This window comes from Perca flavescens, chromosome 17 (assembly GCF_004354835.1).
Source record: "Perca flavescens isolate YP-PL-M2 chromosome 17, PFLA_1.0, whole genome shotgun sequence".
In the NCBI taxonomy this organism is placed as follows: domain Eukaryota; kingdom Metazoa; phylum Chordata; class Actinopteri; order Perciformes; family Percidae; genus Perca; species Perca flavescens.
Window position 1 is genome coordinate 16,487,208 of NC_041347.1, and position 14,664 is coordinate 16,501,871.

At 39.9% G+C, this 14,664-nt stretch overlaps 5 protein-coding genes across 9 annotated transcripts in view; 2 read left to right on the forward strand and 3 right to left on the reverse strand.

Moving 5' to 3' along the window:
• mcph1 (microcephalin 1) overlaps positions 1-647 on the reverse strand; it is a 34,209-nt gene extending 33,562 nt beyond the window's left edge. For 2 of the 4 annotated variants that reach the window (XM_028603358.1, XM_028603357.1), the window contains exon 1: positions 334-647. The gene's annotated coding sequence lies outside the window, so the exon portion shown is untranslated. The remainder of the gene's footprint in view (positions 1-333) is intronic. The other 2 variants (XM_028603360.1, XM_028603359.1) reach the window with 2 other exon arrangements.
• On the forward strand, positions 447-1,367 carry LOC114572013 (cold-inducible RNA-binding protein B-like). Its single transcript, XM_028603386.1, has one exon. It carries the CDS (start codon positions 656-658, stop codon positions 1,160-1,162), a length of 507 nt encoding a protein of 168 aa, XP_028459187.1. The 5' UTR covers positions 447-655; the 3' UTR covers positions 1,163-1,367.
• Positions 1,368-3,533: 2,166 nt separating this feature from the next.
• npy4r (neuropeptide Y receptor Y4) lies at positions 3,534-9,115 on the reverse strand. Of its 2 annotated transcripts, none has more exons than XM_028603377.1 (3): positions 8,946-9,115; positions 8,213-8,273; positions 3,534-5,488 (listed from the first exon to the last, which is right to left on the reverse strand). In XM_028603377.1, the coding sequence occupies exon 3, from the start codon at positions 5,440-5,442 to the stop codon at positions 4,108-4,110; it is 1,335 nt and encodes a 444-aa protein (XP_028459178.1). In that variant the 5' UTR covers positions 5,443-5,488; positions 8,213-8,273; positions 8,946-9,115; the 3' UTR covers positions 3,534-4,107. The 2 variants fall into 2 exon arrangements, with proteins under 2 accessions (XP_028459178.1, XP_028459177.1); XM_028603376.1 differs by having other exon boundaries at positions 8,213-8,344.
• A 389-nt stretch (positions 9,116-9,504) lies between these two features.
• LOC114571909 (cold-inducible RNA-binding protein B-like) lies at positions 9,505-10,462 on the forward strand. The gene has a single exon (XM_028603183.1). It carries the CDS (start codon positions 9,722-9,724, stop codon positions 10,280-10,282), a length of 561 nt encoding a protein of 186 aa, XP_028458984.1. The 5' UTR covers positions 9,505-9,721; the 3' UTR covers positions 10,283-10,462.
• Positions 10,463-12,596: 2,134 nt separating this feature from the next.
• Positions 12,597-14,371, reverse strand: msmb (microseminoprotein beta). The gene is made up of 4 exons (XM_028604202.1): positions 14,360-14,371; positions 13,536-13,641; positions 13,135-13,237; positions 12,597-12,717 (listed from the first exon to the last, which is right to left on the reverse strand). The coding sequence occupies exons 1-4, from the start codon at positions 14,369-14,371 to the stop codon at positions 12,597-12,599; spliced, it is 342 nt and encodes a 113-aa protein (XP_028460003.1).
• Positions 14,372-14,664: the final 293 nt, after the last annotated feature.

Below are 14,664 nucleotides of genomic sequence, written 5' to 3' on the forward strand. Positions count from 1 at the left end.
TCTTAACTTTTTAATGTTGTACTATGCGACTTTTGCTTGAAAAGAACTTGCAAACTTCAATTTAGTTTGTTAAAAAGTACTTCTGTATTGTGGTCTATTGTAAATTAAATGACTGAAACGTGAAGATTTAACATTAGCTAGCTAAACCACCTAATGTTAGCTAACATTAACGTTAGTTAGCTACGTAACAAGTAAACGTGAATCGATGACTGTAAAGGTTAACAACATGACATTGGTTAATGTGTACGTTAGCGTACTAAGGAGTTAGTATTAGCAGTACAACGCCGTGAATACAGATATCAACCACTGTTTTAATAATTGCCGTGCACTTACTTTATGTGGCTGTGATATTTAAATTGCGCAGTTCCCTAACTGCAGTTGTTTAATTCGCGCGTGCAGTTTGTGATGCAATGCATTCTGGGACAAGGGCCATCATTGGGTGATGGGTAACAAACGTCACTTCCGACCTAGAAGCGATGGCAAAGGGACCACGATGCGGAAGTGAAGCGTTTCTGTACAAAAGCCCCACCTAAAGTTGGTGTTGCAGTCCGCCAAAAAAACACAAAGAAGAAGCGCAGCTCTCATTTCTTCCCGCTCTCAGTCGACCGGCTCATCATCAGCTATTTTACTCTCTTTAGTGAAAGCTACACTAAAGATGTCTGACGAGGGTAAATTGTTCGTCGGAGGACTGAGTTTTGATACCAACGAGGAGTCTCTGGCCGCGGCCTTCGGCAAATTTGGAACCATCGAAAAAGTAGATGTGATCAAAGACAGAGAGTCAGGCAATTCTCGCGGTTTCGGCTTTGTGAAATACGAGAATTCAGAAGATGCTAAAGATGCAATGGAAGCCATGAACGGCAAGACTCTGGATGGTCGTGCTATTCGGGTGGATGAAGCAGGAAAGGGTGGTGGACGCTCCGGCGGAGGTTTCGGATCGGCCCCGAGAGGACAACGAGGTGGATACGGCGGGCGTGGGAGAGGAGGTGGAGGATACTACGGAGACAGAAGTTACGGTGACAGGAGCGACCGAGGCTACAGTAATGAGGGGAGATATGGTGGCGGCGGCGGTGGCGGAGGCGGCGGCTACAGGAGTGGCGGATCCAGAGACAATAGGGGTCAGGGTGGATATGGATACCGTGATCAACACGACTATGCGGAGTAAAAATCTCCGATTCACGATCATTCCTTGACTGGCCGTATTTCAAAGATGCGCTCCTCAAGAAAAATGTCCACGTGTTATTGCTGACCTTAGTTTTTGTAGTTCTGTTGTATTAACGTTAGCTAAGCTCAAGCATCTTAAAAATGTACCCTTGATTCTTTTTTTTATTTTTTTGGTCATTCCTCAATAAACAATGTTACTAATTACAGTTCAAGACTCATTATATTGCTTGATTGGGCATTTTGATTCATCAAAGGCCGTTTGTTAACTGCATCTGTTTAATCTGATTACTGTGGCGTCTCCAACAACGGCCGTAGACTTTTGTTCAGCACGTGTTGATCCTCCATTCTGATTTGGATTCCTTTTCACAATGGAGGATCACCACGTGCTGCACAGTCAACCACGTGGTATAGTTGCTTTATATTATATAAAAATCAAATTAATGCTGTAATAGTAACAACAATATCAAGTTAAACCCCAATCCAGGACAGTAACGTCTGTTGGAGCTTGCTTTAGTGTTGAGGGAAGCAGTCGAGATGCTCTTACTCTTAGCTCATGCCCATGGGATTAACTTTGGTTTAAATATGCGACATGGTTGTTAAACATGAAAAATAGTCTACAACCAATCTTTTCTCCTATTAGTCTTTGATCAAGATAAGTCAAAAGCAGGAAAATGTTCAAACGGAGGACCACACATCGTAAAACTACATTAGGGCTATATAGTATTTCCCCAGTTTTAACTGTAAATTTAGTTTTATGTAGTAATCTCAGACTGAGATGGGAAATAAAAATCATTCCCTCTGTGGCTGACCTACATCTAAACTGAGTGAGGAATTACACTAACTTTTTGGGAATTTTATGCTTAATTACTTTTACTATTAAAAACTTAGTCTAGCTAAGTGTCTTAATTGTAAGTCGTCAGCTAAATGACATGTAATGTAATGTGTATTTCCCATAAATAAGGAATTCCTTTCAGACTGGTGAGCTACACATCCAGTGGCCTGTTGTTCATAAAGTTGCAAACTGCAGCATGTTTCAGTGTGTGCATCTTCTGTGATCTCAACATCTGCATTGAATGTGCTGGAAATGGACTCATCTTGTGATTAAGTGATCAAAAATGTAACTTTGTTTCCCCAAAGTAATATCTCAACCGGCAACAGTTTTGAATTTTATGTTCTTTGTTATAATCAACTTTTTTCTTTGTCAGTTTGGCTTCAGGAAGCCTATTAAACAGATAGTGAAAAAAGGGCGCATAATGCTAGAATGTAGTCACCGGAGAAGTCTATTTTAAACCTTGACAGTGAACTATAAGAACTATTATTTCTGTATCTCTTGACAACCACATTACTATGTAAAAATTACTTAATTTACTGTCAAAAGTGGTGGAAAGGATTTCTATTATAGGCCTAATGTGTAGTTGTATGATGTGTGGACCTAAGTTTGGATTCTGTCCAAACTCAAGTTTCCTGCAATTAGCTTGGAGTGACTTATCTAGGTCAATCAAAGGCTAATAGGACATAAGATGGTGTGTGTGTGTGTGTGTGTGTGTGTGTGTAGCCTATTGTGTGGTAGGGATCTCTCAACTGCTTCCCTCACCAACACTGAGCAAGCTCCAACAGACATAACTGTCCTGGATTGAAGTTTAACTTGTTGAAAACCTACCATGCTAACAATTTCAGGTGACCTTTTCAAATTCGTTAGTGTCCAGATGCAATTCATGCTTTAACAAATACAAGTTATTATTTTTTCTTACTTCTAAAGACATCTCATTGCCTTTGCAGACAGGCTGCCTCAGATTAGTCAAACAATTTAAAATTTGCATTTGACAGTCTTTACAGGTTGGATAGCTATATTTATTTTGCTATACAATCTTTGAAAGCCATGCAGGAAAAATAACAATTTGTAAATATAAATATTGTTTGATACAGACAAAATAAGGCATTGAGGTGGACAAAATCTTGTTTTTTTGCTAATATGGTAGTCCCACTAATTTGATTATTAAACCAGGAACATATAGGCCTACATGACTACATTGTCTTACAGTCTCTTACATACATGCACAGTTGTAAGTGAACATTTGGATTAGGTAGATAGACAGTGGTGTGTAATCTATATGTAAACAGGTCTGAAGTGTCAGGGAAGATTTGAGACTCCTTCCCTGTGCCAAAATGGTACACAATTTAATATCCGTTAAAAGCCAAGTGTAAACACATTTATCGTTATTTCAATATTTATTTAACTCATCTAAAGCAAATGTTTAATTTAACGATGTTAAACTTACATTTTATCTCAAAGTCACATTTATCACAAAAAATGACATGTTTTTCTTCACTGTAGAAGCTCACATTGATTTCACAGAATAAATGCCCTAAATACAAAATAAGTAATAAAATGTCAGAAATAAAACAGCAGCACTACAAAAACCAACATATAGGAAAGTCTCTTAACAGTTTGTTCGTCTACCACCAGCCTCGAGAACAGCTTCAAACAACACATTTATTCCGAAAGATATTCCCTCATTTTGTGTTTTGATGATCGTAGGTTGGTCAGTAGCTCGCTAAAGTCACAGTTTAATTGACGTCCAACAGGTCACACGTTCGATCAGTTCCCGTTAGTATAAAATGGTTAAAATTAAAAAAGCAGCACTGTAATGAATAATATTGTATACAATTAGCAGGAAGCGTTTAATAGGGACACAGATTAGTTTGAAATGAGAAATTCCCTTTTTTGTAAATCAACACACTCCTTACTGCTGCTGCCGAATAAGATAAACCAACATTGTACTGCACACTTTAACTTCAAACCACTGACAAAAATGTTGCACTTTATACCACTGTCAATATCGCCATTAAAAGGTAGAACAAACAGCAGAAGTTAGACCTACAACTGTACCGTGTATGGGACTATACCCTAATACAGCAGTATCCTCCAGGGTTGTCATATCAAAGTCAAACAGAGTTGCTCCTGCAGTTGAGAGGCACAGAGGTGTGGGACACCTCCATGTGCACAGTGGACATGGGGAAACGCTCACACTCTTCCTCTAGCAGGCTGCAGCGGCAGTGCAGGAGCACGTCTCTCACCTCCTGATGAAAGTTGGAGTTGAGGAAGCCGTAGATGATGGGGTTGATGCAGGTGGAGGACATGGCCAGCAGGTGGCAGAGGGAGAACAGCAGGTTGTGGTGGCAGATGGGCAGAGCCTCCTGGTTCCAGTCTGACACCGCGTTGAAGATGGTGAGCGGCAGCCAGCAAAGAGCAAAGGCTGTTATGAGGGCGACCAGCATGATGTTGATTCGGCGAATGTGGGTCAAGCGCTGGCTCTCTGGGGTCCTGGCACGGTCCAGCATGTCTTCGCGGTGGCGAAGGCGAACAAAAACTCTAACATAACAGAGCAGGACCAACAATAGTGGACCACAGTACTGGAACAGCAGGAGCCATGTGGTGTAAGCGAGCCTGTATTGCTGGGATGGCCAGTGCTCCAGACAGACCTCTATATGTGGAGAGGTGGGGACATAAGAAAAGAGGTTGCGGTATGAATTTGGAAGCGCAGATGAGTTTTTGTATGTGTAGGAAACATTGGGATTAGTCTGAGCAGAGGCTTGGTGATGGAGTGGAGACTGGTGCAGGTTCAAATTGGTATATGGCTCACTTGTGAGTAGCTGAAAGGCCAAGAATGGTGAGGAGGTGAAGCAGGCCAGAATCCAAATGAGAACGACCACCACGTAGGCCTGAGGAATGCTTGGTTTCCACCCAGAGGGGTTAATAATGAGCTGATGTCTTTCCAGAGCGATGAACACCAGAGACAGTGCAGACACGGTCACAGACGCACACTGGATGAATGGCACCAGTCGGCATAACAGCGCCCCAAACACCCAATGGTCCATTAGTGTGTATATGACAGTGAAGGGGAGGCAGAAGATGCACACTACGATGTCAGAGAATGACAGGTTGCAGATGAAAATGCCAGTGACGTTGACTTTTTCTCTGCGACGGGCGATGATGCAGATAAGGCCAATGTTCCCCACCAGCCCCAGCACCATTGTCATGCTGTACCACACAACTAGACACGCTGTGAGGACAGGAGACATAGAGCACTGCTCATCATGCCCGAGAACAGCGAGGTCTGAGAGGAGTTGGGTCTTATTCCCCAACCACTCCTGCACAGACTCATGAGTGGTTCTTCCCTCCTCCCAAGGTAAGGAATGTGTAGAGGTGGAACTGTTGAAGGGCAGAGGCAGAGCTGTCGTTGACGGAGAAGACTGGCTCTCGTTGTTACTCAAGGACATCTCACCAGGACCTCTATGTCATCAGTCCCCAGGATCAAACATGCATCTGAGACAGAGAGAAAGCACAGAGGGAGACAGAAAAAAAAATAACAGTAATCACTTGCAAAGCAGTTACTCTTATAGTCAAAGGTTCTGTTCATGTGGAATTGATACTGTTGTTCTGAGAGAAGCAGAGAGTGAAGGAAAGGCAAGCTCCTATCCTATCCTATCAAACATCCTATCCTATTCTATCCTGTGGCTGAGGAGAAATAAAGCATAGGAAAGATGTGTGACTTCACTGTGAAATTGTGTTTAGGAAAGCATTCTCATTAAAACATGCCCTTATGTTCTATCTTTAGCCATGCTACTGGCATGTCAGTTCAGATGACAATGTCAGTTTGACTCAACAGCTGTTTAATGGATAGCCATGAAATTTTATTTTATTAGTTATTCATGGTTCCCAGAGGATGAATTGTTATGACTTTGGTGAGCCTTTGACTTCTCAGGTCAACATTTTAATTAAATGTCCCATACTTTGGTTCATAACCAAATAAGTAAAAACTAATGACTTTCTCATCAGCCCTCAGCTGTACTTTGTGTTTAAGGCTAAACCTGCTAAACACAGTACAGCCTCAAGGAAGATGTAAAGTTTACTTGTAGTTGCTCTAATTTTGTGTTGATTGTCCACAAAATACACTTACAGAACATTACACACCATAATGAGGTATATGAGACATTTTAAACCATTTACACAGTTTATAATATGCAAAATGTGATGTATATATATATATATATAATTTACACAAGGTAATTTGTTTGCTATAGTTTTAGTATTTTGTACTTAGCAATACTGCAGTTGCATGGAGTAGTTTCAGTTCTTGGGCTTAACAATCACTCTTTTTCTCTTATTCTTTACCCATCTTAAGACTTGCCAGTTCTCTTCCCACAAATGAACCCTCCAGTCAGGTTTCCAGACTAAACATAATAGCTTATTGACAATAAAATTAATATGCATACATTTGCACAGAGGCTTCTATTTGTCAAGCAACAATGATTTTTTTAGTATGCCAAAGTGAAAGGGTATGACATTGTCAGAATCCTAAAAATGGATTCTAGCTCTCTCCCCTAAAACCTCTGCCATGTGCTGTGAAAACCAGCATCGCGAAGAAAATGAGCCTGTCATTTTCCATTAATGGCACACACACTTCGCTATCAGTCACTTCACACTGCATCATTACTAACCTACTCTGTCAGTGTGTTGAGTGAGCTGCAGGCAGGGTGATACAGCATTGATCATCCTTTGTTCAGTGATGAAAGGCAAGTGCAATGTCACCAGTAACCAGATGTAACCAATAGCTGTAACAAACAGCTGTTAACATGCAGCTGTACCAGAATGGAGGATCCATTGACACCAGCAGGAGAAAACGGTTACATTTCCCAAATAGGCAAATATGGTCCTGTCATGATGCAACGATGTGACACTGTAGGATGCACATCCAGCAAGTAGGTGTGTCATTATGAACGTCCCCTTTCTAGAGAAAAATCTCTGCAGGATAAGGAACACTGTGACCTGACACCGCTCGGTCCATCATATTCTTCTTTTCTGTCTCAGCAAAGTGTCCTCCATCTCTGAGAATAGTGCTCTCTGACAGGGAAATGAGGCACTGGCTGACTGTCATTTCCCTTGAATAAGACTCACCTTGATTCTCTCGTTTGTATTTTTCTGAGAATAGTCGTGCTGTGCTACGATTTTTTTTTAAAATTTTTAACCAACATGGTCATCGATGTTTTTCTAAAAGGTCTTCTGTAGCTTCCGATAAAACATTTTGTCACACTGCATGACAATTTCACTCTTCATTATCTGCCAAAGATTCTCTGTAGCAATACCATGCCATGTTAAGATGGTACTCTTTATGATTGCATCATTGTATTAATACATGTTTCCTTGTAATTCATCGTAAATTTTTTTACAAATTTTTCAGGTTTGGAAACTTCATGAGTTTGACTAGAATTTAAAAGGTCTGAAGGTATGAGCAATCCTAGAGGGCGTGACAAGAGGATTTGTTTGTAATTAATTAGTTGTAGTATAAATAAGCAAGTTTGAAAATGGAAATCACAAGCAGAAAGCTTGCATTATATGTGCTTGACAGAGATTCAAAGAGAAAGCCCAACCTCTTAATTCCCCTCTGTGCAGTCACTGATTGAAATCTATTTATATAAATTGTGTATCTTAAAAGATGCTTACTGTATTAATAGTGTGCTTTAAAAAAAAAAAAAATCCCCCCTTTTCTATATTACAACTTCACACCAGACCACCACACACTCCGTCAGTTTGACTATTTAGAATCAATTTTCTTTCCTCCTACATGAGATGATGACCCAATCCTCATTTTTTTTCAGCTGGGAACGTGAATACACTATTACTATGAATAATGTCATGAGATGGGATTTTCACACAGCAATTGCAACATTAATGCATGTACATATTTTTTTTCCCTGGTTTTCTGTTTTTTCCAGATGCCCTGCTGAAATCGGATGCATATTCTCAGAAATACCTTTTGTGTACTGCTATTGTTTCAATGCATCATTCAAACATGTTTGCAATAGTTGAGACATGCAGTATACTTGCATATCTGTGGACACTATACATGCGGACAGTGGTGAAAGAACACAGCATTAATCTTATAACTGATTAACAAAAATAAAAGACACTGACCTTTGCTGACAAAGATCATTATTGTGCGTTACGGATCGTTATTGTATGAAAAAAATAAATAAATAGAGCACTCACGTGGTGGGTTGGCTGGAGTGTAGTGTCTCAGTGATGCCAAGATGACAGAGGAAACAATGCTCTGAACAGGTGTGAAACCACAAATATGTGAGTTGGAGAAGGAGCTGAACATCACAACCACCAGAATGTTTTCTGTCAGAGACAAACAGGGAGGGAAGAACCCCTATTATTGGGCAGTTAGAGCCTTCTGGGTGCCAAAGACCTTCTGAGCACTGAGCTCTGCTGTCACACAGTGGTGAATTTGTTCAATTACAATGCTAAAAATGACACCTGCTGTAAGTGTTTGTCTTGTGTGACTTCATCACCACCTTGGCAGAGCAGGCGTCCTTATCAACAACCAACTCAGTCCTCAGAAACGTCTACTGTGTTTGCATCAGACAAAAAAAAAGATTGTCAAGATGAAAAGAAAAATAGAAAAACAGTCTTCCGAAAAGGGGCCGGAGGTGTGTATTGAAATTATGAATTGGCTAAAAGTAGGGGAGTCTTTCTTTTGTCGTTTATTGTTTTTTTTTTCTCACTTCAAATTTATATATTTAATTTTCCTTTGCACTTTGCCATATAGACAACAATCCTGTCTTTGTATGAGAGCTTTATTATTATTATGTTTATCTCTTTATGGTATTTGTTGACAATGAGGAAAATATAGGAAACCACCGGCTTTATCCTTAAAGGTCACACATATTCTAAAGTCATACTGTAGTTGAAGAAAAACAAAAAAAATATTAACACTTACATTCAGTCACTAAAAAAGTTGAGCAAATGTGTATAGACGCCTGTCAGTCATCCCCAATCCACTCCAGATCAATTCTCTTTTTCCCCAGGAATCACCATACGTCCGAGGTAAAAAAGTTATCAGTTATCTGTCATGGATCCAGGGGCGTAGCTCAAAATTCTGGGCCCTGTAGAAAGTGATTTTCTATGGGCCCCTCCCTCATCCACAGCTATTAATTCTAACATTTTTTTGGGCCCTCCTCACATGAGGGCCCTGGGTAGGCTACTCAGTCCCCTTTTTCCCCCCAGTCCGACGCCCCTGCATGGATCAGAGCCATAGAGATATTTCTCTATCACTCTGGTATGGATGTATTAACAGAACGCGCTGTAGTCTTGCATTGCCAGATCTATAACCCTACTCCACAGTTGAAAATGGCACACCAAATATCAACCAGTGTGTTTTAATAGTTGCCGTGCCCGTGCACATAGCCTACTTTATGGGACAGTGGGGTTTAAATTGCGCAATTTCTTTAGTTCGCGCGTGCAATTTGTGATGCATTGCATTCTGGGACAAGGACCATCATTGGGTGAACGTCACTTCCGACCTAGAAGCGATGGCAAAACACAATGCGGAAGTGAAGCGTTCCTGTCAAAGCTCCACCTAAAGTTGGTTTTGCAATCCGCCAAAAAAACACAAAGAAGAAGCGCAGCTCTCCTCCCCGCCCCTCTCTCTCTCTCTCTCAGTCGACCGGCTCGCCATCAGCTACTTCACTCCTGTTAGTGAAAGCTACACTAAAGATGTCTGACGAGGGTAAATTGTTCGTCGGAGGACTGAGTTTTGATACCAACGAGGAATCTCTGGCCGCGGCCTTCGGCAAATATGGAACCATCGAAAAAGTAGATGTGATCATGGACAGAGACTCGGGGAAATCTCGCGGTTTTGGCTTTGTGAAATACGCCAATCCAGAAGATGCTAAAGATGCACTGGAAGGAATGAACGGAAAGACTCTGGATGGTCGGCCGATTCGGGTGGATGAAGCAGGAAAGGGTGGTGGACGATCCAGGGGAGGCGGAGGATCGGGCCCAAGAGGACGAGGTGGATTTGGCGGGCGTGGGAGAGGAGGCGGAGGATACTACGGAGACAGAAGTTACGGTGACAGGAGTTACGGAGATAGGAGTGACAGAAGCTACGGCGACAGAAGCTTCAGTAATGAGGGGAGGTTTGGTGGCGGAGGCGGCGGCGGCGGCGGCGGCAGCCAGTACAGGAGTGGGGGTGGCGGATACAGAGACAATAGGAGTCAGCCTACATATGGTGACCGCTCTTCATATCGCGAACAACACGACTATGATGCTGAGTAAACGTCCCCTCGATTCAAGATCGTTCCTTGACTGGCTGTATTTCAAAGATGCGCTCCTCAAGACAAATGCCCACGTGTTATTGCTGACTTTGTAGTTATGTTGTATTAGCTAAGCTCAAGCATCTTAAAAATGTACCCATGATTTTTGGTCATTTCTTAATAAACTATGTTACTAATTACAGTTCAAGACTCTTTACCTTAATGCTTGATTGGCCATCTTAGTTCCTCGAAGATAGTTTTAATTGTTAACTAAAAGACATCTGTAATCTGATTAGTAAATTACTGTAACGTTTTAAACGTCCCAACAACTGCTCTCCACCTTACCCATACATCGATGGGGGCTCGTTTTTTCCCATTAGTTATTTCCCCCTCAGGTTTTAAACTGAGTGAGGAAATAAATCAAATTACTCCTTAAAGACTTAAGGGATGTTATGCTAAATTCCCTTTGCTGTTACAAACTTAGTCTAGCTAAGGCTCCTCTGTGTTGCAATTTAATTACCATAAGAGTGAATTCCTTTCAGAAACTACACATCCGAAATGGCCGGATGTTCATGTATCTTCTGTGCTCTGCTCAACATCTGCATGTTAAATGTGCTGTAAAATGTATCTTGTTAAAGTGATCAACAAATGTAACTTTGTTCCCCCCAAAATAATGTTTCAACCGAGAACAGTTTTGTAGGCTACTTTTTTCAGAGTTCGTACAGGTGCTGGCCATACACACACGCATGTAAACAAACTGCTCTCTGAGGATTGTAAACACTAATACTAACGGGCAATGCAATGGTGCTGGAATAAGTAGGCTAAATATTAATATAGCAGCTTGCTTAGCCTATATATCTGAACTAAGTGGATATGACAGTGACAATGAACATTACCTTTAAATGACATAGCTAATAATGTTAACGGTATGTTCGTTCGTTCCATGTATAATAATAACTACTTATTATACATCCATCCAGCAACTGAAGATGTAACAAACGTTGACCAAAGATGCTCTATAGAGCTTGCGAGAATTTGTTGCTGAGACAAAAACAAGTCTCGAAAAAAGTTAATTTTCTCCTGATTTATCCGTCTTTAATAAATGCCATTTTTGGGTCGTAACATTACACATGGATCCAGTTTACTTCAGTGGAGCAGTTGCGAAACCCACGTGACCAAATACAGGGAATTACCCGTTGGGCTGTCTCGCTTCTAAACCATAGACTGTATTCACAGTCGTTGTTCTAAACTAAAGCATAGGCCTACATACATCTCGATCATGGGTGTATTATATTGATCTCGATACATCCATGTTATAAACCGTCTGTGGTTAAACCAATGCATAGCCAGTTAAAGGCTTACTGAGGTCACTTCACTTTACAGATGAGAATACCAATATAAATGTGAACTACAGACTCCTCATTCTTTTTCTCCCTGTCTGCGCTATCACTCACTCAACCATACCGTGGGTGTTTTGGTTCCAGTTGGATGTGGATAGTAGCTAGCAGAATAACATTTTTAGGTGTGCCTACGGGATTTTGTTTTTATGTTTTAGGATAGTCTACTACTCACATTCTGATGTAGGCCATCATAAATTCATAGGCAATGTAATTAAATATAATTTCAAAATATACAGTAAATAAAAAATACTTACATTCGATCATCTTATTTTTATTGACTCATAATGATCAAATTAGATGAATCAACATCAATAAACAGTAGGCAGTAATACTGTACAGTAATTTGTCATGATTGTGGTTTTTCATAGTAGGCCTACAATGACATCTGATTTAATGTGATGAAGTGAAATAGTCAGTATATACAGTATGTAAGTTACCACACTTGTAAGGTGCTGGAAAAGCTTCATTGATTTGCACAATATTTTTTATGCATTTTGTTGAAAAAGGATTAAAAAGCTGACTGCCTATTTCAATGTTCTCTTATTTTACACATTTCCAGTAAAGATGAAACTTCAGTGATTTGTCTATTGATTGTTTTATATTGGCTCAGCCAAGTTGACTTCCCCTTCTGAGCACTGAGCTCTGCTGTCACACAGTGATTTATTCAATTACATGCTGAAAATGACCAACTGTAAGTGCTGTTATAGAGACATAAAGCAGGCAAGAAGAAACAGAGCTGGAGTGGGATTTTTTTAGGTTTAATCTTGTCAGTGACATTTAAAACATGAAAAGCAAGACAAATGTTGATTAGTCTGTGTTTATTGGTAATTTATTGTATGCACACAAACTAGTTGATAAAATACAAACAAGATTAAAGACCCTATAACCTTGGACTTCAGTTGCCCCTAATGTGTACAGGTCACTTTTGTAGTGTGTTCAGATAGGGTTACACTCCTTTGTCTTGTCTGACTTCATCACCACCTTGGCAGAGCAGGCGTCCTTATCAACAACCAACTCACAGTCCTCAGAAACGTCTACTGTGTTTGCATCAGGCATCCTAAAAGATAAAAAAAAAGAATAATTTAATAATTTAAATATTCAGAACATGTCTTTGAACAAATGAGGGACTATACACACATTATTAAAGATGAGGGGGGTGGGTGCAAGAGATGGGTCATGCATGATGCACTATGCCGAGGACAATATTCCTGTCTCTGTATCAGAGCTTTCACAATCAACTAGTAGCTATAGGACCAATATATCAGTTTGGTGAAACACAGAATACACATACATCTTTTATTTGTTATCATTTATGCCAAGTGTTTCTTTAATTATAGTAGACATGTTGGACATAAGGTTAAGCCCCTCCCTGCCCCAATACTTCTCATGCAGTTATTTAGAGAGTTGCTGGAAAATGTAATGTAGATGTAATGTAGAAGGTGTAATGTAACAAATCAAAGCATGAAAACCATACTTGCTACTGCAGCTCAAGCCCTCGCTCGTACAAGAGCACGCCATGCAGTCTCTGTCCCATTTAGAGCCAAAATCGTGCTGCTTTCCATCCTTATCCACACACCCTACATGCAAAGAAATAAAACCACAGTTCAGAGGAGCTGTTGAGCCACTTATCAAGCTCTGATAAATTTGTGGCAGTGATTGTGTGAGTGTATCGATGTGTGCATAGGTGTGATTTTGAGTCAGCAGGTACACCAGGTAAACACACAAACAGCTAAATGATGCATTCCACTCATAATGAAGACATAGATGAAGAAGGACTACATGCTAGTTTGTCCACCTTCCTTCCAACATAGCAGAGATACGTTGCTGCCAAACTGTTATATTCTGTCTCTTCCAAATGTTATCATGTCAACTCACCCTTTGGAGGGTTTTTTGGATCTTTGAGCTCTAACTTTTGGAAGAAGCTTTCAGAGTGACACAGGACAACCAGTCCCAGCAGACAAAGAAATACATGGAGGGAAGCCTAAAAGAGTAAAGAAAAGACATCTGTAAACATGGTGCATGTTTTATAGTCTCTGCAGTGTATTTACACACTTATTTATCATCCTTTTAAGATCTCCTAAACATGGAAAGGAAATGTCTGGCTTTTATTCATGCCTATTTTGTCTCATACTGGTCAGACAAACCAATTATTTTATGTGACACAGACTAAAAATGCTAAAAGGAAAACATGTTTTACCGTTAGTATCAGTAGGCATTTGCTAGCTTTGTAGCTATTTGCATGTTTAAGTGATTTGTCGTCATTCCAAATCATTCAGTTCTATACAAAAGGGCATTTGAATACATTTAAATGCAAAAGACATTTGTGTGCAACAAGACTAACTTGTCTTTAAACCACTTAAAAGTGTTTGCACCTTTTCTGCAGTATTTACATTTGTGTAATAATCTTAATCATTATGTGAAGGAATCACCAGTAACATTATTTACTAAACCACTTTTGTTGTTGATTTTACTTGCTGAATTATCTTTTACCACCACCACTAAAACTCCTACTACTATAAACAATAATACTATTAATAATAATATAATAAATGGTGCAGAGGGACTAAACTTGAATCCTGCAGGAATTTGAAGGTGACCGTAAACCTAAACTATGCACTCCAATATTACTTAAAGTTTAGCCATAAAATATAAGGTACAATATGCAATTTCGTCTTTAAGTCCAATATATCCATCCATACCTTGTGTGTCATATCTTATAATAATAAAAAAGTAAAACTACAATTGAAGACCTGACTTTACAAATAAAAGACAGACATTTTTATTCCTAAGCTCTACATGTTCATGGCTTCTCTAATTGAACAAATACGTACCATCCTCAGATGTGAAGTAAGCCAGTCAACAGGAAGCTGGTCTGTGTGAGTACTCTCTAACGGAGGCTTTATATTAAGGTGTACACCCTTGCATATCTTTATGGATAATATTTGAATAGTGATATGACAAATAAATGTTTTATCAGATATTTGTTCTAAGGTGGGGAAGAGAA